Source organism: Vombatus ursinus, unplaced genomic scaffold, assembly GCF_900497805.2.
Source record: "Vombatus ursinus unplaced genomic scaffold, bare-nosed wombat genome assembly UNPS02014786.1, whole genome shotgun sequence".
NCBI lineage: Eukaryota > Metazoa > Chordata > Mammalia > Diprotodontia > Vombatidae > Vombatus > Vombatus ursinus.
In genome coordinates, this window is record NW_020954564.1 from 92,395 (window position 1) to 115,491 (window position 23,097).

A 23,097-nucleotide genomic window follows, 5' to 3' on the forward strand; every position below is an offset into this window, starting at 1 on the left:
ATAATACATTATATAGCATAATAACTACATTGTATTAATATATTATCATTAGGTATTCTATTATTCATTATTTGTTATATAATCATTTTCTTCATCATCATATCAACATTATTACTAACAAACAGATGACATAGTCTTTGAGAATATAGGGTCACTCACCTCCATGCCAGAATGAGGAAGAACGAATGGCCTTTATTTATCAAACTTTTAAAAAAAAAATCTACCAGAAATTGCAATTAACCTGACCCAATTAATTCCATACCCCAACCTCTTCCTACTTTGTTAAAAACTAAAACATAAATACAAATCCCACCCAGTTGGTACCCACCTATCTTATTCAATTTCTGGTTCTCAGACACTTTTACTTGCATTTGAGGAAGTAAAAAAAAATTCTTACCACAACATCTTCCAAGATCCTGGTAGGACAAGGCCTAGAATGAAACTCAAAGTGATCTTCTTCTGACTTCTTCTTTGCCTCTCGTTCCTGTATCCTTTTCTCAATTTCCAAGTCAAACCCAATAGCCTGAGTGGGTGGCTTTACAGGAGGTTTCTTTAGTAAGATAGGCCCACCTTCAAGGATTCTAGAGTCAAGTTCCCGGGCTTTGAATTTGTATCTGTGGAATAATTAATGGGATTTCAAGAAAGGAAAACAAACAAACAAAAAAGATGGTGTCAAAGTGGGGGCAGTGGATAGAGCGCTGGCCCTGGATTCAGGAGGACCTGAGTTCAAATCCAGCCTCAGACACATAACACTTACTAGCTGTGTGACACTGGACAAGTCACTTAACCCCATTGCCTAACCCCCCCCCCCAAAAAAAGATGGTGTCAAAGACAGAAACAATCATCATGGAGATTTCTCTTCATAAATAGCATATTTTAAACTTTATTAAAGTATCAATAAACACAGACATAGAGTAATACCATTCACCAATATTGCTAGAAAGGAAAAATTATTATATAATGTCCTAACACTTAATTACTCATAGAATGTGACTCTTCTTTACTCAAAGTAAATACATGCTTCTCTCTTCTCCACAAGCACTAAAATAAATAGTACCACTAGGAGGAGAACATTTTCTATATTCCATCTCAACAACATTTAACCTTAGATGACTGAGTGGCATTAGCATAACAAGACACTGGGTGTTAGAAACAGAGTTTAGTGGGAAGAATACTGGACTTAAGAGTGAGAAGACCTGTTCTGCCTCCTGGTAACTGAACAGCTACGGAAAAGGCACTTAACCTCACTAAGCCTCAGTTTTCTCATCTGTAAAACAATATTTGTCCTATCTGCTTCACAGAGTTGTGAGAATCAAATAAGGCCTCTATAAAGCACTTTGTAGCTGCCAAGCACCACACAAAAATAAGCTATTAATATAACAGCTCAAGAGTAAAATTTGCACAAATTAACCTGGAAGAATACCAAATGGTTTTCTTAAGTAACAGCTAGCTTCTTTTCCTTCATCTCTCCCAACTCAAATCTGACTCCCTAGCTGTTGCCTCAGTCATTGGGCTCCTCACCTTGAGGCTAGGTGAGAAAAGGTCACATGTAGTGTGACTCCCACAGACCACCAGGTAAGGAAGTGCATCGACTGCTAGAGCTAGATTTTCCACAGTTCTGTGGAGACTTACTGTTGGATTTTCTCAAGTTCCTCTGCTTCCAACTCGGCTGTGCTCTTGCACGTTACAGGCCTTGTGCGCTGCTTAGTTTTAAATACAGGAGTCTGTGGATTTGTTATCTTGAGCACTGATGGTTTGGAGGGTAACAGACCTACAAAGTGAAACCACAAAAGTATCATTGGATTCCCTGCCATCATCAGGTGGGCCTCCAGCTAGGTTATGTCCAGGTCACAACACAGACATCTTTCTATGGATAACTGTCGGAAGCAGACGGTGCCTTAGCATATTTTAGCAGTCTTCACTAGCATCCAATCTATCATTCCACTCAGGGGGAAAAGCTTCTGATTTATATAAAACATCAATGTTCTTTTTACTATAAAACAAACAAGAGTCACTTGTATTAAGATTATTTCTACCCCCAGTGGCTAATGCAGGTTTCCACATTTATCATCACTTTCTACTACTCTGCTTATGATCACCACAAATAATATCTTTATTCATTCAGATTCAAGAAAATGTCTTTCAATGCCCAGTGACTATTCTCAGTACTGTAAATTCCCAGGAAATAGATATTTGTATCAAAGAAAAAAAATTAACTTTCTAAAGTCAAATACGGGATTTTTTTTACTTCAGTGGTCCCTCCATTTACACAATTATTTAAAACTACCACTCTGCCTATTTATTACCTTTTACATGACCCTACAGGCCCTTGGATTAGAGAATATAAAACCATTTACAGAAATAACGAGCAGGTCGAAGGATCAGCCCAAGTTAGTAAAGGCTTGTCACTCATCACTTGGCCACTAAGTGATGAATTTTGTGGCTACAGCAACCCATGAATCAATTAAAAATACCAAACATCCCTGGGTCCCGTGCAACCCCCTTCTGTCTCTGCAGTGACAGTAGCAAAGTACTAGGAAAGGAGGTAGAAGGTGCAAAGAATTCAGTTTAACTCTTGGTACTGTGAATGTGAGACATTTTCACTATAAAATAAAACCCAAAGTCAGTTACCTTGCAGTAAGTATTCTATCAATTCATTCTATCAATTCTATCAATTCATTCAGTAAACATTTATTAAGTTTCTATTATGTGCTATGTACAGTACTAGGTACTGAGAATATAAAAACAAAAACACACTAGCCCCTGCCCTTAAGAAGCCTAACATTCCATTAGCTCACATTAGGGAACAAGTAATTGGGTGGGATAATACAAATGAAACAAATTAACACATATACTGATACACAACTCAAAGAAGATAAGTGCTTTTAAAATCAGTAGCCCTGAGGATCTTCAGGTATCACATGATTGTGCAGGGCTGGAAGGAATCTTCCACGTCATCTAGGTCAACCTCCTTAGGAAACTGAGAATCAGAGAGATGAATCAATTTGTGCAAGGTCACAGACTACCTGGCAGGATTCGAACCCGTCCTGTAAGTACAATGATCTTTCAACTACACCACATTTGTCTCTTTTATAAAGGTCTCGACATATTTAGCAACAGACAACATTCTTTTAATCATAATTTATTTTAGAAATCAAAACTAAATGCCATTCAAATTTCCAAGTTGAACTAACCTGCCAAACCCATGAACAAAATAATATATGGGGGAAAAAGAATAGCTATCAATCCTAGTTTCATTAAGAGAACTTTCTTTTATTTTCAGAGCTCATTTTGTGGTAGCAAAAAAAACTATAAACTAAGGGAAGAAAGGGGTAAATTTTACCCAGCAACTAGAGAAGAGCTAAACAAATTATGGTATACTATATTGTAAAAGGAAGGAGGAAAGGTACAGCTTCTGAGAAACCTGACAGGACTTCTATGAATGATGCAGAGACAAAGTGACCAGAACCAAAAGATCAATTTATACAATAACAACATTGTAAAAGAGAAACAACTTTGAAAGATTTAAGGATTCTAACAAATACAACTATCATCCATGATTCCTGAAGACCAGTGATAACAACTACTACCTATATTCTGACAAAGACGGGGTGGACTCAGAGTGCATTATGAGACATGAAGTTCTTGAATATGGCCAATGAGGGAATTTGTTTTTGCTCAACTATGCATACTTGTTACAAAAGTTTTGCTTTTCTTTCTTTTTATTCAAAGGGAAAGGACAAGATTGGAAAAGAAAACTGATTCATTTGTTAGAAATTTTTTTAAAATTTCATTTCTCTTGTGAAAAGTTCCACTGAAAGATTTTCAAATGAGTCTCTTCCATTTTCCAAACAAAATACCTTATGACTGACTGACAATGGGGCACATTATAGATTGCTAATTTCCAACCTGCAGCCCTGTGCAAATCAATAAACAAACATGACTCCTTAAAACTGAATAAATGGGGATGATAATAATAGCACCTATCACTCTGGGTTGTCTTGAGGATCAAAGGAGGGAATATTTATAAAGCACTTTGCAAACCTTAAAGTGCTATATAAATGCTGGATTGTTATTATTATCTCTTATAACAGTGAAGAATAGTGAAAAGAAAAACATTTCCTTGAAGTGAGACTCTAAACTATTTCGAACTTACTAGTTGCATAACCTTGAGCAGGTTACTAGCCCTTCTGGCTTCTCAGTTTCCTCAGCAACAACATGAATGGGTTGGGCAAGATGACCTTTAAGGTCCCTTCTTGTTCTAAAACTGTGATCCTAGGATCATATATAAATGAAACCAGGGAGAAAAAAAATACAGAAAGAAATATGTAACCAATTGTCATCTATTCTATAACAAATTATGCTCATCACTATTGACAGTAGAACTACCACATGGACTCCAACGATTCAAGACTAAACTATATGAGAAAGTGAAAATGGAAGTAAAGATGATAAACACAGGAAGAATAGTTAAATCAGATCAAGTATACACAGAAAAAAAAAATCCACGCTGAAAGGTAAACAGTTTTGAGGGACTGATTTTCAAGACACCTAGAAGATCCTGAATAAATGGAGGAAATCATGGATGATCTGATTTACCCAAAAAAGGCCAACTAATCAATAACTACTGAGCCACAGGCCTATTTTCTAATCTCTATAAAATTTTTATGAGAATAGTCAATATACGTACTGAGGGTATTTTAAAGAAAATATCAGAAGGGAACAATAAGGCACTGATGAGTGATTTTCTATGGCAGAGTACAGCTCCAGTCACACAAACAACTGAAAGGTATATATAGAACATAAGATACATTGTGTTTTACTAAGAGGACTTGACTCTATAGAGAAAAATGCAGCATTAAAGAGTCTCCTCCAATGGATAAGCCACTTTTATATGTTAATATGTAACAATAATCTTCTATTATCAATATCAAAGATGTTAAAAAAAAGAGAGAAATATCCTCAACAAAGATGTTTACCCTTTTTATGTTAGATCTCCAGCACAGAATAAAAATCAAAGAGCAATTTAAACACATGTCCAAAACTGAACTCATCTTCCGCTAAAAAACCTTCCCCTCTTCCTGCTGAGGGGACTACTGCCTTCCAGTCACCTGGGGTCACCTACGTAACAAGTAGGTGTCATCCTTGACTCCTTGTTATTTCTCATTCCTCAGATCCAATCTTTTGCCAAGACCCCTAAATTTCACCTTCATAACATCTCTCGCATACGTCCCCTTCTCTCCTGACACTGCCACCAGTCTGGTACAAGCCCTCATCACCTCACTCCTGGACTACCACAGCAGCCTGCTGTTGGGTCTGCCTGCGTCAACTCTCTCCCCACTCCAATCCATCTTTCATTCAACTGCCAAAGTAATTTTCCTGAAGTGTAGGTCTGATTGTCACATACACATACACACAGACAGGCGCTCTCTCTCTCTCTCAATAAACTCCAGTTACTCCCTATCACCTCTAGGATCAAACAGAAAACTTTGTGGTGTTCACATCTGAGTCCTTCACGTCCAAGCTCCCTGACTAGTCTTCCAGTCTTCTAATCCCTTACATCCCTGCACATACTCTGCTCTTCTTCTCCATCTCCCCTTCCCAACTTTCCCAGCTTCTTCAAGTTCTGGATAAAACCCCACCTTTTAAAGGAAGCTTTTCCCAATGCCCCATAATTCTAGTGCCTTCTCTCTGTTGATCATTTCCAATTTAGCCTGCATGTATCTTGCTTTTACATAACTGTTTGCATGTTTTCTCCTTCACTGAACTGTGAGCTCCTTGAGAACACGGACTGGGTTTTGCCTTTCTTTGTATCCTCAACCCTTAGTACGTTATCTGGCACAGACTAGATGCATAATAAATATTTACTGACTAGCATGACATGGTGCTCCACATACCCATTTGTAGACAGGCCCAGGACATCACACAAAGTTGTCAGTTTGATCCCAAACCACTCAAGTGTGAAGTCTAAGAATCTACACAGGAAAATTCAAATGGATGAAGAAGTCCCTGTTGTCTAGACTAGGATATGAAGTTGGACAGAGCCCACTGAATCAGTTCATCTGAACATGAATCTTGGACAGGCACTGTAGATGAATGATGAGCTAGGGCCAGAAACGAATAGAAAGAGGGTCAGCTGAATTATACTTGGGAATTTACACTGCACTTTCAACAATCTCTAGTTGCTCCCTGACACAAAACCACCTCTTTTTATCACTGATTTCTCTTCCAGCAATGTAGCATACAAACAGTTTGGATGACAGACAGATAGGGGTGAACATACAGGTGGGTGGGCAGAGTGCAGAGGTCTCAAGCCAACCTTCCCCGCCCCTAGCCATTCTTTTACTTTCACATAGGAGGAAGGGGAAGGCTGTGGAGTGTTAAGACGAGGGTCAGAAACAGCAAGAGAGCATAGTAAAGCTTTCACAGGTTTGGTTTTTTTTGGACTATGGATTTCTTTCAGAATTCTTTATGTAAAGCTGAATTTGTGTAATGTGAATTTACATAAAGTGAGAACTGTCTGTAGCTGCAAACCATGGAACATTATTCTTTGAAGAATTAAAATTAAGAGGAATACTACTGTGCTATAAGAAATGATGAGCAGACTGCAAAAAAACCTGAGAAGACTTGTATGGACTGATGCTGAGTGAAGTGAGCAGAACCAGGAGAACGTTGTACACGGTAACAGCCACGTTGTGCGATGACTAATATTGATAGACTTAACCCTTCTCAGCAATGCAAGAATCTAAGACAACTCCAAAAGGCTCAAGATGGAAAATGCTATCCACATCCGAAGAAAGAACTATGGAATTTGAATGCAGATCAAAGCATACTACTTGCTCTTTTTTCTCCCCTTCTGTTTTGTTTTGTTTCTTCTTTCTTATGATTCCTCCTATTGGTTCTAATTCTTCTTTACAACATGACTAATGTGAAAATGTGTTTAATAGGAATGTATATGTAGAGCCTATATCAGATTGCACACGCTGTCATGGGGAGGGAGGAGGAGAAAAATTTATAACTCAAAAGCCTGTGGAAGTGAATGTTGAAAACTAAAAATAAATTAAGAAGGAAAAATAAAAGAATTAAAATTAAGAGTGACTTCAGAGAACAATGACAAGGCATACCAGTGGATTGTTAGCAATGATGGTTTATGTGTAAGAAGTAGCATAAAAGAGATGGTATAGGAAATGGAGAAGCAATATGTTTGGGTGGATTAATAATATTATTCTTACACTCCAGATGAGCTGGACTTAAATCTCATCTCTGATACTTGTAGCAGTGTAACCACAGGCAGCCAATGAACTCACTAAGCCTCAGTTTCTGTAAGATGGAGATACTACTACCTGTAGCATCTATCTCATGGGGCTGTTGTGAGGCTCCAATGAGTTATGTATAAAATGTCTGTGAACTTTAAAGCACTACATGAATGTCAGTTAATTTTATTAAACATATGACTAGAAAAGGAGGTAAACTTTTAAAATAATGACAGAAAGGTAACAGTCTAAGGGCTACAATGGCATTCATGGAGTACTTTGAAGACCTCTGACACCCGTGCTAGATGATCCTCTGGGAGTTATGGGAGGACCCAACAAGAAGCTCACAGGCCAACAAAGTGCAGGTGGGCTGCAAAGTATCCCTTTCCAAAGAATACCCACATTGTTGAAGTCTTTCAGAGATGCACTGAAGTTTACAATAAAACAGTATATGAACCTCCTTGTCTGTGTTACTCAACAGTGTTACAAAGTCTATATGAGATCAATACAAAAGTACAGTGAGATTCTAGGACGTGAGATCCTGTGTTAATTTATTTGGACAAAATGTTACCTTTCCAAGTCACACATTAAGAAACTGAATTGATTTTTGCCTGGGTTTCTTCATTCTCCTTGGTCAATGCTACAAAGAGGCGGAGATAGGAGAATGACCAGGGTAAAAAGATATATAGAGTCTCGGTACATGAATGAGAGCTGGTTTTGAAGTCACAAGACCTGTAACTGAACTTATAGGAATCAGACACATTCCACTTCATCTAAATTGGGGATAAATACTTGTACTACCCACTCATAAGATGACTGTGATAAACATGATCTTTCAACCTTAAAGCATTATAGAAATTTGACTTAGTACTATGAACAAATGGATGAACTTGTCAGGGAATAAGAGGTGGAAACCATTCCCTACCACCACCCCTCCCCAAACCACAAGTTTATAGATGTGTCACAGACTCAAGAAGTCAGAGAGACATTATGCCATATGTCTGCTACCTATACAAAGTGATGTGCTTTTTTTTTTTAATTTCTGTATTATTGGTTCCTTATGAAGCCAGATGGATGCTTCAGATACAAACAACAAAGGAAAACTCTCAACTAAAAGTTTTTCACCCAATTTTAGAGACAAGGGAACACTTACCCTCATCATCTTTCTTGCTCCTCAGGTGGTACCTAGTGGGTGTTCGTTTATGGAAAGCTTCAACTTGCTGTGCCAGAGGGACATAAGTAGAGGCTGTTTCTTCAAAAGGTCTTTTCTTTCCTTGGGACAAATTGAAAGGCTTGGCAATGGTAGGTCCCTTGCCTACTCGGGCCTGCAGACAGAGATAATGTGCGCAAAATGACAAATCTCTTTTGAGAACTTTTCCACAAAAAAAAAAAAAAACAAAAACAGCAATGGCCTTTCAGCGTTTTGAAAACACTTCTTTTTAAAAGCGGTTTCTATGATTGCTGCAGCCTTAACCCCTGACCTGGTGGTACAAGTCCTAGGCTCAAAAATAAGATTAGCCCAAATCCTAAAGCCCTATCCTCATAACAATACTGTGAGGTAGTCAGAGCAAACAAAATTATCTCCATTTTATGGCAGAGGAACAAGCCCAAATAAGTTTAAGCGATTTTCATGAGGTAATATGGCTAGTGTCAAAGTTAGTTGTTCTGACCCCAATTCTAGAGCTCTTTGGGTAAGATATATTCAGAGAAAAGCAAATGAGGCCGATCACTTTACATACTCTATCAGTATCTACTAAGAAAGAGAAATCCTAACCACATTTATTACAGCATCTGCATGACTCTTTCTTTTCCTTTCCCATGAACAGTATCTGTCACTGTGCCATGACTGTTTTGTGGGAAAAAAGAATGGACTCCTCAGGCCAACTGGACTCAAGTTCCAGCTCTGACATCTACTAATGTATGACCTTGGACTCATTTTCCTCACATATAAATTAAGTATAAAGTCCATTTGTTCTATTTACATCATGAGACTGTTGTAGAGGATCTCATAAGACAAATGATGTAAATTACTATGTAAGACACTTGATTAAGATTCACCTGCTCCATGGAATATACTTCTAATTAACCATATCTGGTCTGGATGTGCTCAATGACTCCAGGTCTCCTTGGTCTTCATTCTATCCTGGACTTAAATTAGTTTACATTGATATAATATGTTCTTGGATTATCATATTATTACTAATATCCCACATTTCTATAGCACTCTACAGTTTATAAAGCACTTTCCTCACTGCAAATTTGTTCACGAGGAAAGTAATAAAAAGATAACTTCCATTTCATAGATGATGAAACTGAGGTTTAGAGAAGAAAAGTGACTTAAGATCACTTTTAAGATAGGTCATCAGAGTCCTGCCTCATGTCGGTCTCTGCCCCATTCTCACTGAAATCACTACTCTCCCACCATCTAACCAGTGCTTGGTACCGGGAATGCTCAAAAGACATCCAGTAGTAATCCTGATTGATCAGAGGGTGTGTAGTGCTTGGGACAATTTCAAATTATTTTCCAGAAGGACTGGCAATGGTGTTAACCTACATATCTCTACTTTTACTCCTAGAAATCTCCTCTGAGATTTAATTAATAATTACCTAGAATAATAATCCAACGTCCCTTTGAATACATTGGTAACTGGGGCTCACTTTGCCTATCACCTTACCGGGGATGGAGGATGCTTCCGAAGTTCAGATGTAAAATTCACCTCTTTGTATTCTTCCTGGTTCTTCGGGTGCTGTTTGATCCTATCATCTGTGTGGAAGTGGAAGTCAACTGACTTGGTTACTTGGCTGACTGTTTTCTTCAGAGGCTGCCCTGGATGGAGTAGACAAAAAAAGTAAACCCAAAACTTTGGGAATGTAACCACCATGAGCAGAGAATACTGGTCAACCAACACTCTTAACTTGTTGACCCAGAGACATATAATACTGCCAGCTTCCTAACCTGTCACTGGCACTTTGAGCTGGTTAGACTCAGCCTTCTAGACGGTGTCTTTGTGGATACTGCCAAAGGACAGAACAAGTCAGGCTTTAGTCCTCCCAGTTCTGCCTTATTCTTGAAAAGGCATCATGTTTCCACTACCAGGTAACACTATTGGTAATTGTTCCAAGAACTAGTTTTACTCCTCCTTCTCTCATCTAGATCAAACTTTCTAAGAATCCTCAAGAAGATCAACGTTTAGAGGGCAAATTGTGGTGCTACAGTTAGCAGTACAACACATTTAGTCTCAGTGCTTTAATAATCATACCCTACTTATACAGACTCAGGGGTGTGGATCCTGAGATGGATTCCTTCCCATATATCATAGGAAGCCTTTCCTATAAAAATCTCCATTCACACTAGAGGAATGCCGAACAGAAGCAATCACAAATGAGACTGAAGCAGAGCTGACCCATACCTGCTAGAGCTATTTTCAAGGACTCTTCATTCTTCTTACGCATCTCTACCACCTCCTGTTGCATCTTGAGTCTCTTCTCCAACTCTTGTTCTTCTGTACTTTTCAGAACCTTCTTCCTGAAAGGCAAATCAAGCTAGTCAGAAATAAAGATGGGACTGAGAGAGGACAAAGGATGCTAACACTCAAATGATCCTGAAAGGTCATTTCCAAAGCCCTGAAACATGAATCCAGATACATTTTCATTAAGGTCACCATAACAGGTCAAGGCTCATTTGGAAACCATCAAGTCACCACCCACTCAGACTTCTAAAGGAATCCACGAGCCTGATAGACAGCTCGATTACCAGCAAGGAAAGATACTCACCTTATGGGTGGTGTGCAAGACACAGCTATTCTGCCTGCGGGTCGTCCCAGAGAAGGCTCACTCTTCTGGGCAAAATTTTTGGAAGCACTACCTTCCATGGGCTTACTTTTGCCCTCAGTGCTAGAGTTCAAAAGGACAAAAGCAGACAATGTATTCGATCTGCCCAGAGACATGCATAAAATCAGTCAAAGCATAATCAAAATAAACAAGCATTTATTAAGTACCTCCTAGTGTAAGTCACAGTGCTAGGTACTAGGGATACAAAGACTAATGTGAAAGAGTCCCTGCTCTTGAGGAGTCTACATTCTAATAGGCAAGAGAATCTACATAAGCCACACAGAAAACAGATCACAGGCAACCTTAGGGGGAGGCAGGGGAGAACACAAGCACTTAGGGAGAGGAAGAAAGTCCTCATGTAGAAGAGGAAGCCTGAACTGAGTCCTGAAGAAACCTAGAGATTCCAAGAGGCACTGGTAAGGAGGAAGAGGACCCTAGGGAAGTCTGAGCCAGACGCTAGCATGGGGGCTGTGTGACTAGAGAGAAGAGGAGAGAAGGCAGACACTCTATGGAAGTAAACAGTCAATGAGATCTAGTAAATGACCGTACGTGTTGGGTATAGGAGACTGAAGAGTTAAGGATGACACCAAAGTTGTGAATCTGGGAGACTGGAGGGATGATGGTGCTTTCCATAGAAAGGAAGGTTCGGGAGAAGGAGAGGTGTGAGGAAGAAAGATGAACTCTGTTTAGGACATATCAAATTTGGAAAGCTTATGGGACCACCGAGTAGCTAGAAATGCCTGATAGACAGCTGATAATGTGAAATCAGAACTCAGCAGAGAGACTAGTCCTGGATATATAGATCTAGGAGTCATATGCACAGATTTGGTAAGTGAACTCCGGAAAGCTGATGAGATCACCAAGTGAGATGATAAAGAACAACCAGAGAAGAGGGCCCAGGACACAGCCTTGGGGTACACATACTATTAGTGGGCATCACATGGATAATGATCCAACAAAGAAGAATGAGGAGCAGTCGGACAGGTAGGAGGGGAAGCAAGAGATAGTAATGTCTGACAAAAAAATCCAGAGACAAAAGAATATCCAGGAGAAGAGGGCAGTCAACAGTGCATGCATAGTTAGGCATGCCTTGAATTTCCCAATTTTTAGGAAATAGGTATGTTTTCACCAATTAATTCATTTAACTCTCAGTTTAGCTACCATTTCATCAGCGTCCCCAGAACACTCAGTGACTATAGCAAGTCTACTTGAGACAAGTGGACCTTACATTGGCAGTAATACTTACTAAATGCAAAAGCAAATTCCAATTGCCCTCCCAAAAAATGCAGTCAAAGGAAAGGTTACTTCTCGCCTGAGTATAAGATTAAGGGACAAGCAATGTCACCTAAAGTAGGAAAAACCCAACCCACTGGCTACTCACACTTTCATTTTCTTGGAGGGAGGCATTTCATCACTGACCACGGAAACAGGGTGTCTTTCTGCTTTCATTCTGAGCTGATGTTTCTGCCGCTGTTCCAACTTCTTCTGGGCAGACAAGTTCCTAGTCACCCTGGAGAAGAAATCAGCAAGAGCTGATACAATGTACTAATGTTATTGTTCAGTAGTTTTTCAGTCATGTCCAACTATTTGTGACTCCATTTGGGATTTTCTTGGCAAAGATACCGGAGCAGTTTGCCATTTCCTTCTCCAGCTCATTTTACAGATGAGGAAACTGAGGCAAACAGGGTTAAGTGACTTGCCCAGAGTCACACAGCTAGGAAGTGTCTGAAGCCAGATTTGAAGATGAGGAAGATGAGGAAGATGAGTCCTCCTGACCCCAGGCCCAGCACTTTCTCCACCATGCCACCTAGCTGCCCCAAGTGTACCAGGAGTAGGGATTTATTTCTTACCTAGTGAAGACATATGTGGTTTTTATCCTAATAATTTAATCTCTTCTTGTTTAGTCTTAACAGTGGCTTCTAGAACACAATCATAACATTTTAGAGCTTGCAAAAACCTCAGAAATTATCTAATCTAATGATCTCTTTTTGACAATGAGGGAACAGAAGTCCCAAGATGCATCAGCCCATGGTCACAGTTACACAAGGTATGTGTTAACTATAGGTTATTAATGTCAAAGATATTCTTGTGAACACTGCATGAAGGGTATAAAGGGTTTGCCTTTCATATGAAACGTTTCACAATAGAAATTTAGGTTCTTAAAAGTTGTATGTACTCTATGAGATGCAGCCAAAGCAGTACTTTGGGGAAAACTTTTATCTCTAAATGCTTACATCAGTAAAATAGAGAAAGAACAGATCAACGAATCAGACATAAAACTAAAAAACTAGAAAAAGAACAAATTAAAAATCCTCAAACACCAAACCAGAAATCCTGAAAAACAAAGGAGCAATTAGCAAAATCAAAAGAAAACTATTGAACTAATAAAACTAGGAGCTGCTTTTATGGGGAGAAAAAAACTAATAGAATTAACCACTGGTTAATTTGATTTTTAAAAAAGGAAGAAGAAAACCAAATTATCAGTATCAAAAATGAAAAGGGTGAATTCATCACCAATGAAAAAGAAATTAAAGTAATTATTAGGAGCTATTCTGCCCAATTATATGCCAATAAATTTGACAATTTATAAAAATACAAATGGCCCAAATTAAGAAAAAAGAAAATAGAATACTTAAATAATCCCATCTTAGAAAAAGAAATTTAACAAACCATCAGTGAACTCCCTAAGAAAAAGTCCTCAGGGCCAGATGGATTCATAAGTGAATTCTACCAAAAACAAAATAGCAAGGGTATTAATGAGAAAAAAAAAAAAGTAAAGGAAGGTGGCCTAGCTGCACCAGATCTCAAAGTGTATCATAAAGTGGTAATCATTAATTTGGTATTGGCTAAGAAATACAGTGATGGATCAGTGGAATAGATTAGGTACATAATAATCTAGTGTTTGATAAACCCAGAGATTCAAGAGTTTGGGATAAAAATTCACTGTCTGGCAAAAACTGTTAAGAAAACTAGAAAAGAGTATGGCAGAAACTAGGTATAGACCAATACCTTATACCATATAACAGGAGGTCAAAATGGGTACATGATTTAAACTTAAAGAGTGATACCATAATCAAATTTGGGGAGCATGGAATAGTTTGCCTGTCAGATCTATGGAGAAAGGAAAAACTTATGATCAAAGGAGAGAGAGAAAGCATTATAAAATGTAAAAGAGATAATTTTGATTACATTAAATTTAAAAAAGCAAAGCAAGCAAAACCAACACAGCCAAGATTAGAAAGAAAGCAGAAAGCTGAGGGGAAAATACAGAAAATGTCTCTGATAAAGGCCTCATTTCTCAAATATATAGAGAACTGAGTCAAATTTATCAGAATATAAGTCATTCCCCAATTGATAAATGGTCAAAGGATAAGAACAGGTAGTTCTCAGATGAAGAAATCAAAGGTATCCATAGTCACATGAAAAAATGCTCTAAATCACTACTGATTAGAGAAATGCAAATTAAAACAACTGTGAGGTACCACCTCACACCTAACAAATTGGTTAATATGATAGAAAAGGAAAATGACAAATGTTGGAGGGGATATGGGAAAAAATGGGATACTAATGCACTGTTGATGGAGTTGTGGACCGATCCAACGATTCTGGAGAGCAATTTGGGAACTATGCCCAAAGGGCTATAAAACTGTACATACCCCTTGATCTAGAAATACTACTACTAGGTCTGTATCCCAAAGAGATCAAAGGACAAAAAAAATGTGAAAAGGTCCTATTTGTACAAATATGTTTATAGAAGCTCTTTTTATGGTGGCAAAAAATTGGAAATTGAGGGGATGCCCATCTATTGGGGAATGGCTGAACAAGTTGTAGTATATGATTGTGATAAAATAAGATTGTGCTATAAGAAATTACAAGCAAGGTGATTTCAGAAAAACCTGGACTTATATGAACGGATGCAAAGTAAAGGGAGCAGAATCAGGAGAACACTGTACACAGTGACAGCAATACTGTACAATGATCAACTGTGAGTGACTCAGCTCTTCTCAGCAATACAATGATCCAAGAAAATTCCAAAGGACTCATGATGAAAAATGTTATCCACCTTCAAAGAAAGAACTAATGGAGTCTGAATGCAGATCAAAGGATATTATTTTTCATTTTCTTTATTTTTGTGTGTGCTCTTCGTCCTCGGTCAGTGTTTTCTTTCACAACACGACTAACATGGAAATGTTTTTCATGATTAAACACGGATAACCTATATCAAATGGCTTGCTGTCTCAAGGAGGAGGAGGAGTGAAGGAGAAAGGGAAGTTGAGACTCAAAACTAGAAATGTAATTGAGGAAAAAATAAAATATTCAAAAATCTTAAAAAATATATTCAAAAAGAAAATAAGTTATATCCACATCAGCAAGATCACAATTCTCGGGGAATACCAAAGTGCTTTATTAAGTCTCTTCTTGATTTCAATATTTGCTACACAACTTGTACATCCACGATAAAATGTTTCTTAATGTTATACAGCAGATTAGTGGAAGAGAATAGTACCATGACACCACAGCCACAAAGGGCCTGAGGGCTATAAGGGACAAGTAAGCCCACTGAAACCTGGGTGAATGAGCACAAGGAAATCCAAGATACATTTTCAGGACTAGCCAATGTGTCAATCTGTTTTGTTTGACTATATCTCTCACAAAGGACAGTTCCACTGGGAGGTGGGAAAGGGTTTAAGAAGGAAATGACAATGATATTTACAAAATCATCAATAAAATACATTTCAAAAGAGGCCAGGTAATACAATAAAGTAAAATAATCAGCAGGAAAACATTTCTTAGGATAAGGGAGCAAAAAATCACACAGGGTAAAACTAAGAGGCTCTACTCAGCCAACACAAGGAAGGCCCTTTGCAGGGCTGGGAAAGCTGTGTGTACCCAAAGCATTCTGTGACATCTTAACTCAACAAGTCCAAAACCAAATTCATTATCTTTCCCCCTAAAATTTCCACCCTCCTAACTTCCCCCTTTCTGTGGAGGGCAATATCATCTCCCAGACCCTCAGGTTCAAAACCTAGAAGTCATTCTGACTCCTTACTATCTCTCACTGCGCCAACCCCCACAGCCCATCTGTTGCCAAGGTCTGTTGATTTCACTTTTGCAACATCTCTTGAATACACCTCCCACCCATTCATCTGACCCGTCCGTATCTCCTCTGCATTCCAACTCTGGCTCCAGGTATTTCCCCTGGCTGTCCCCAGCCACCTGGAATGTTCTCCCTGGGATTCTCTGGCTTCCTTCAGGTCCCAGCTAAAATCCCATGCTCCACAGGAAGCCTTTTCCAATCCCTCTGAATTCTAGTGGCTCTGTTATTTCCTATTTATCCTGGATGTAGCTGGTTTGTATATTTGTTTGCTTGTTGTGTCCTGTTAGGGACAGGGATGTCTTTTGCCACTTTTTGTATCCCCAGCACTTAGTACAATGCCTGGTACATAGTAGGCACTTAATAAATGCTTATTAGCTAACTAATCAAAAGTTAAAACCTATTACACATTCACAGTAAAGCATGAGTTAGGTACAAACTAACCTCTCTTATGGCGATATTAAAAGAAAAAAAAACTCTCATTCTTTACTGTGGCTAACAGGGTTTTAGTTATTCTTAGCCTATTACTTGAACACATGTGAAAATAAAGTAGAAACTTGTTTGTATGTGCCATCCTTCCTGCCTCCCTGCTCTCTCCCTGAAGGATATCCAGGATATGACTAGAAAAGGGGAATATCTTGATGGTAACCACATGACAGATCTCTGTCAAAGACAAAATGAAACATTTAAGAGGGAACTAAAGATGCCAACAGAACTGCTCCTAGCCTCTTTCTGTCAGGTTTGAGTCTTGGCCTACCCAAGACAACAAACCATGAAAACCAGTAGCTGTGGTAGAAAGGGAAATGGCTTGAGAGTCGGAGGACCTGAGTTTAAATCCAGCCTCTGATGTTTTCTACTTCTATAGACATGAGCAAACCACTTAGCCCTTGCAAGCCTCAGTTTTTTGATATGTAAAATGAGGTGGTTGGACCACAGAGTTTCTGAGGAGCCTTCCAGTTCTAGGTGCACGACCTCATAATTCTAAAAAGCCCCACGAACATCCAACAAAGAACAGTGAGACCGCTGCCATGTACTCCAGTCTGTTTGGCGTCTTCTGATTCAATCTGAAAGAAAGTAAGACTGAGACTCTTCCCAAAATGTGATTTTTCTGAGCTAGTAAATGCTGCACTTAAGCAATAGCAGTCACAGTGTCACGTGCCCTGCGGACATCGGTTCCCAGCACCATTAATCCGTCATTTCTTCCACCTAGCTATGCTATAAAAAAATAAAACGCTCTGCTTTCCTGCTTCCTTGAGTTTAGTTTAAAATACATGGGGGGCATGTTAGGATGGCACCAACTCACACAACTCAATAAACAGGCCCTTGGACCTGTAAATTGCAGGGGGATTTTATTACCAGACAGGAAACGAGACAACAAAAATTCAATTTGAATGTAGACACTCTATTACAATACTCTGTTAGAACATAAAGAATCTTCAAGTGCAGCTTAATTCTTATGGCAAAAAGTTATTGAGTGTGTCATTCAGTTAAACAAGCATTTAATTAATTGTCTCTCAGACGTTTTAAGTCCTGTGCTAGGTGCTAAGGATATACCCAAGTTCTTGGCTTCAAATTCTTGCCTTCAGGTACCAAATGGTAATGGGAAGAGGAACACCACCTACAAATAAATAGGACACAAAGTAGAGTTGGGGCATATTTGAGGATGGAAAAAGCATTTCCAAGGGTTAGGAGAAGAGAATCAAAGAAATCTTCATGGAGAAGCCAACTAAATCAAGTTTTGAAGGACAAGAAGAACTATAGAGAAAGATCGGGGCAGGGAGTGATGGGGAGAATCCATTCCAAGCATGGAGAGAAGGGACGAGCAAAGGAGGACAGGCAGGAGACAGCCCCAGGAGAAGAGGACAGAGGCACTATCTGTCCTAGGAAGTGCAATCCCCAGGTGTCCAGGGCTCAGTAGAGATGTGCTGCCTCTGTCAGCTTAAGCCCAGCCTTTACATCTGAACCCATCCTTGGCTCCCAAGCACTAGTGTTACCTTTGGGACTGGCCTGGAACAAGGGATCCCAAAACAGGGGCATTTTTGGATGTAGTTTCCTGGAAGCCTAGTGAGTCGCAAGCAGTTGATGGAGCACATTCTTCTGACGGATTCTCTGTTTCCACATAAGTGTTGGCAACTACAGTGAGAAATGGAAGAACAAAGAGTCATGCATATGTATCTACGTATGTATTAGACACAGAGTCAGCAGAGGAAACCAAAGACGTAAGACAAAAGAAGAGTAAAAAAGTGCTGTAGATCAGGGACTCTTCTTTTTTTGTGTATGGGCCCCTGGACTCCTTTGGTGGTCTGGTGAGGTCTATGGATCTCCTTCATAGAAAAAGTCTTTTAAATGCAAAATTTTAAATATATAAGATTGCATATAATAGACCCTTAGAGAGAGCAAAGGACTACTCACTGGTAAAAATGCTCATGTTAGCATTCGATACTTGCGATAAAAACAATAACTATTTATATAGCATTTGTGTTTTACAAAATGCTTTATGTATTAGCTCATTGATCCCTCAAAATAAGCCTTTCTGGTAGGTAATGTAAGTATTATTAACCTCATTTCATATATGAAGAAAGTGCAGCACAGAAAAGTTCAATAACTTGACATGGTCACATGCCTTTCTGACTCCAAATCCAAAAGACTTTCCAGTACACCAGTTTCCTTTCTTTATAAATTACAGTAAAGCACCAAGGGGAGTTTGGGGATTTGTTTGTTTTTAAATAATGATTTGTTTCATAATTAAGTTTTTAAAAACCTGAACTAGCTTCTCTGTAGTCAGGAAATGGGGACTTCCACCAAAAGGTCATGTCTAAATACTGCCAAAGCTTATTATCCTGCCTTCTTAAATTATGCATAGTTAACATAATATTAACTTCTCTTGGTGCCTCAAGGGTCGTCATTACAAACACTGTACTATAATACAACATTGCCCCAGGGGACCTTTGAGGTATGCAGGCCTCTTTGTCTCTACACTGAATTATCCCATTTTGCTATGTTTCTGAAGCTGTGTAAGCTTTTCACCATTTTCCCCTTCTTCCTTCCTAACCATTAAATTGTCAGTCCTCATTTCTTTCAGCTAATTTCCTACAACATGCCCCTCCCACCTCTAATTTACTATAGGATGAGAAAGCAGACAATGAGTCTTGCTAGAATTGTTAAAAAATAAGAAGTGAAAGGCTGGGAGTAAGGGTCTGGATTTGGGGGTAGAGTTTCTACAAATTATTGCTACTCATTTTGGACTTTTTTTATCGTTCTGTTCTGTGCAAGTCCCTGGATGTTTTTTAAAGGGAGAGAGGGAGAGGGAGAGAGGGAGAGGGAGGGGGAGAGAGAGAGAGAGAGAGAGAGAGAGAGAGAGAGAAAGAAACTAGGCAAACATTGTATCTCTTTCTAATCAAAGGAAACACAAAGACCAAATAAACACACAGTCCTTAAGTCATTCAACAAAAATCTGCTCAGGGCCAACTACAGGCAAAATACTGCACTAGGAGTTATGAGAAATTTTTTTAAAACAATAGAAAATAGCCCATCCTGGAGCATACAGTCTCATAGAGTAGATAAGACATATACAAATAGTCATAAGAATGTAGAATATTCACTTCTTATAAATGTTAAAATGATGTAAATTAAACTCTTCTCTGTATATATGCCTTACCTTCTACTAGAGTAAATTATAAACCCCTTGAAGGTAAGGATCAAGTCTTATTTAATCTTTGTTGCTCTTCCAGTTCCAAGTAGAACGCGCTACCCAGAAGTCTATACTTAAGTTAACACTTGTTGGATGGATGATACTGCCTATCTCCATGAACTGACGTAATTAATAGACTGCAAGTCAGGCTAACAGCTCAGGCCATATAGGGAAGACAGGCTCGTTAGAAGGACAGTCATTTGTGTGATACCACGGATCTAGTTAATGACGTGATTGGGGTCAGTTTCAGATTTACACTTAAGGAGGCTCTTGATGTTGAAATAAACAACAGGGATTTATGATCTCTTAAAGGATGCTTAAGTTGTGACCAAATGGACAAGATTCTGAGTATGTATTTGGTAACCAGCAATTTAGACACTGGTCATCTTTTGAAACTAGATACATGACTCAGACAAAGTATGCATGCACAGTGGGTGTTTTACAGTATTATAATAAGGTTTAACCTGAGTTAAACTTAGGACTGAACAGATAACCAAACAGGAAAAGAATTAAACCACACAATACAGAGGCATACCTTATGTAATATTATGCCAACAATGATATTTTGCTAGTATGTTGTTAACACTTTAGAACCAAATTCCACCGTGATGTCATCCAACCTGAGATGCAATTCCCACTTTGCATGAAAAGAGTATGCTTTCACCATGTAATTCTTTCCCTCATTTCAATTAACCACTTCAACAGTAAGAACAGAACAGAGACTGTGACTATAGAAGTATACCATCTTGAGATTCCTTCTATCTGGGGGATAAAGTTGGCCTTACAGTGGTAATAAATTATCCAGTCCACAATGATCAACTCTAGCACTCAAAGTCCATCAGAGTTAATTTCCCTGAATAGCAATTAATTATAGTCATCCTCTTTACTCTGTATGTGCAAAAATGCCATTCCACGGGCATTTACTGTGCCTTTTAACACTGTACGTAAAGTCCTGCTCTTGTCAAACCAAATAATGACCAGAGCAGGGTGACATCACTTGTTCAAAACCTGAATATGAGTAAATTTTCTGTTAGCAGTACTATAGGAGATACTTAAGATTAGGTGATGGTCAAATATTCTGCAGCAGTCTAATTTCCCCCCAATGATGCTATATTCACATAGCTGGGTATGGTGGCAGATGCCAACACATGGGAATGCTAAGGCTGACAGATCTTTTTAGCTTGGGACTTCTGAGCTGTAGGAGTCTATGCTGATTTGGGTGTCTGCACTAAGTCCAACATTAATACAGACAGACCCTGGGAGTGGGAGGTTCCCAGGTTGCCTAAAGAGAGTAAAGCAGCCCAGGTTGGAAACAGCAGGCTAAAAATTCCTGCGCCAATTCATAGTAGGATTGGGCCCCAGAACTTCCGGCTTGGCCAAGATAGATAGGTCAAGCCTTAAAAAATTAAATTAAGGTTTCTGAAAAACGTAAGAAAACTTGTATGAAGTGAAGTAAGCAGAACCAGGAGGACAATTTATATAGTAACAACAATATTATAAAGCTAATCAACTTTGAAAGACATAGTAACTGTGATCAACATAATGACCGACCACAATTACAAAGAACTGATGATGAAACATGCTATGCACCTCCAGAATGAGAGCTGACTGATTCAAGGTTGAAGTGTATTTTTTTCTCTCTTTCTTGCCTTTTTTTCCCTTTTGGAATGTGACTAATGTTGAAATTTGTTTTGCATGACTATACTTATTTGTAATCGGTTTTTTCTTACTTTCTCATGAGTGAGGGAAGGAGAGAGGAAAGAGAGAGAATTTGGAACTGAAAATAAAACAAAACTGAACTAAATATAAAATGAAATAAAATTTTAAAATAAAATTTATATAGTATTTTCATGGGTTTCATATCTATTATATTGTAAATAGGTAAGTATTTTACCATTTAAGAGAAGAAACCAAGACACAGAGCCTTAGTTTATTCTCCAGATCACTTAAGTTGGCAAGAGAGCTAAGATCTAAACTCACATTTCATCTGTGCTGCCATTTCATCTTTCTCTATGATATCTTTTCTTTCCAGTACACTCACCTGATCTCAGAGGCATGACAACTGCTTGGGGTACATGGGCCTTTCTCAAAGGTGTCTTCCTATAGGAGGGCCCTGGTGCTTCTTCATCTTCAGGAGGCTTATTCTCCAAATTGGCCCTCTCCTCTGTAGAAAAGCAAGAACACCTTCATCACTTTGATAAATACTCACAATTACACTGCACTTTAAAGTTTACAAAACCCTTTATTCACAACAAACTTATGGGACAGCCCTATTAGCACCACGTATTCCCAGTTTATAGATAAATTAAGTTCTGACAGCTTAGGAGATTTGCCTAGGGTGGGTATGTGGCATATCTTAAGCCACCATTGGAACAAATAACAGGTAAGAAAATACAAGTCAATGACATGCCACATGTGCACATTCACCTGGAAGGATACCTAAAACCCTTACCAGTTTATATTCAAAGAAAACATTCACAAAATTAAACAAGAATCTTGTGGACTGTAGGGACAAGTCCAAATGTGATCCCACAGAATGAGGGTGAAGGACTGCTTAGGATCAAATTTCCACCAAAGATATTGAAGACACTTCATAAAACGCTAGAGAACAGTGAAAGTAAGGATTCAGCACTGTAACCAATGGACGTTTTATAGGCCTGACCTGGTGTTATCTACAATTTAAACTAGATCGTGATTTTCTTTTTTTTTTCCCCTAGGCAATTAGAGTAAAGTGACTTGCCTAGGGTCACACAGCTAATAAGTGTCAAGTGTTTGGTCTGAGGCTGGATTTGAACTCAGGTACTCCTGACTTCAGGGCCGGTGCTCTATGCACTGCGCCACCTAGCTACCCCTAGATCGTGATTTTCTTAAGAAAATGTAGTGGCAAGGCTTTAATATCTAAGAGATTTGTAAGCTTTCCAAGGGTCATGTTATTTCATCTACAAGGAGGTTCCAAAACTCGGCTGCATAGCTGGTCTTCTGCGAAAGTGCTCCTCTCTTCGGTCTTGGGTCCACTGGCTGTTGCTGAAAGTTTCATGGCATTAAGAAGTGTTGCCATAGGGGCAGCTAGGTGTCGCAGTAGATAGAGCACCAGCCCTGAAGTCAGGAGTACCTGAGTTCAAATCCAGCCTCAGACCAAACACTTGACACTTACTAGCTGTGACCCTGGGCAAGTCACTTAACCCCAATTGCCTCAAAGAAGTGTTGCCAGGGGCAGCTGAGAATAT

At 38.9% G+C, this 23,097-nt stretch overlaps 1 protein-coding gene across 11 annotated transcripts in view; it reads right to left on the bottom strand.

Annotated features, from left to right (window-relative positions):
- LOC114047173 (targeting protein for Xklp2-like) overlaps window positions 1–23,097 on the bottom strand; it is a 64,238-nt gene that overhangs the window by 19,921 nt on the left and 21,220 nt on the right. For all 11 annotated transcript variants that reach the window (XM_027867963.1, XM_027867961.1, XM_027867955.1 and 8 more), the window contains 9 exons: window positions 21,912–22,034; window positions 18,174–18,312; window positions 12,466–12,594; window positions 11,028–11,147; window positions 10,664–10,779; window positions 9,929–10,080; window positions 8,407–8,578; window positions 1,633–1,771; window positions 398–614 (listed from right to left, as the gene is read on the bottom strand). In XM_027867963.1, the coding sequence (XP_027723764.1) occupies window positions 398–614; window positions 1,633–1,771; window positions 8,407–8,578; window positions 9,929–10,080; window positions 10,664–10,779; window positions 11,028–11,147; window positions 12,466–12,594; window positions 18,174–18,312; window positions 21,912–22,034 (1,307 nt within the window). The remainder of the gene's footprint in view (window positions 1–397; window positions 615–1,632; window positions 1,772–8,406; window positions 8,579–9,928; window positions 10,081–10,663; window positions 10,780–11,027; window positions 11,148–12,465; window positions 12,595–18,173; window positions 18,313–21,911; window positions 22,035–23,097) is intronic.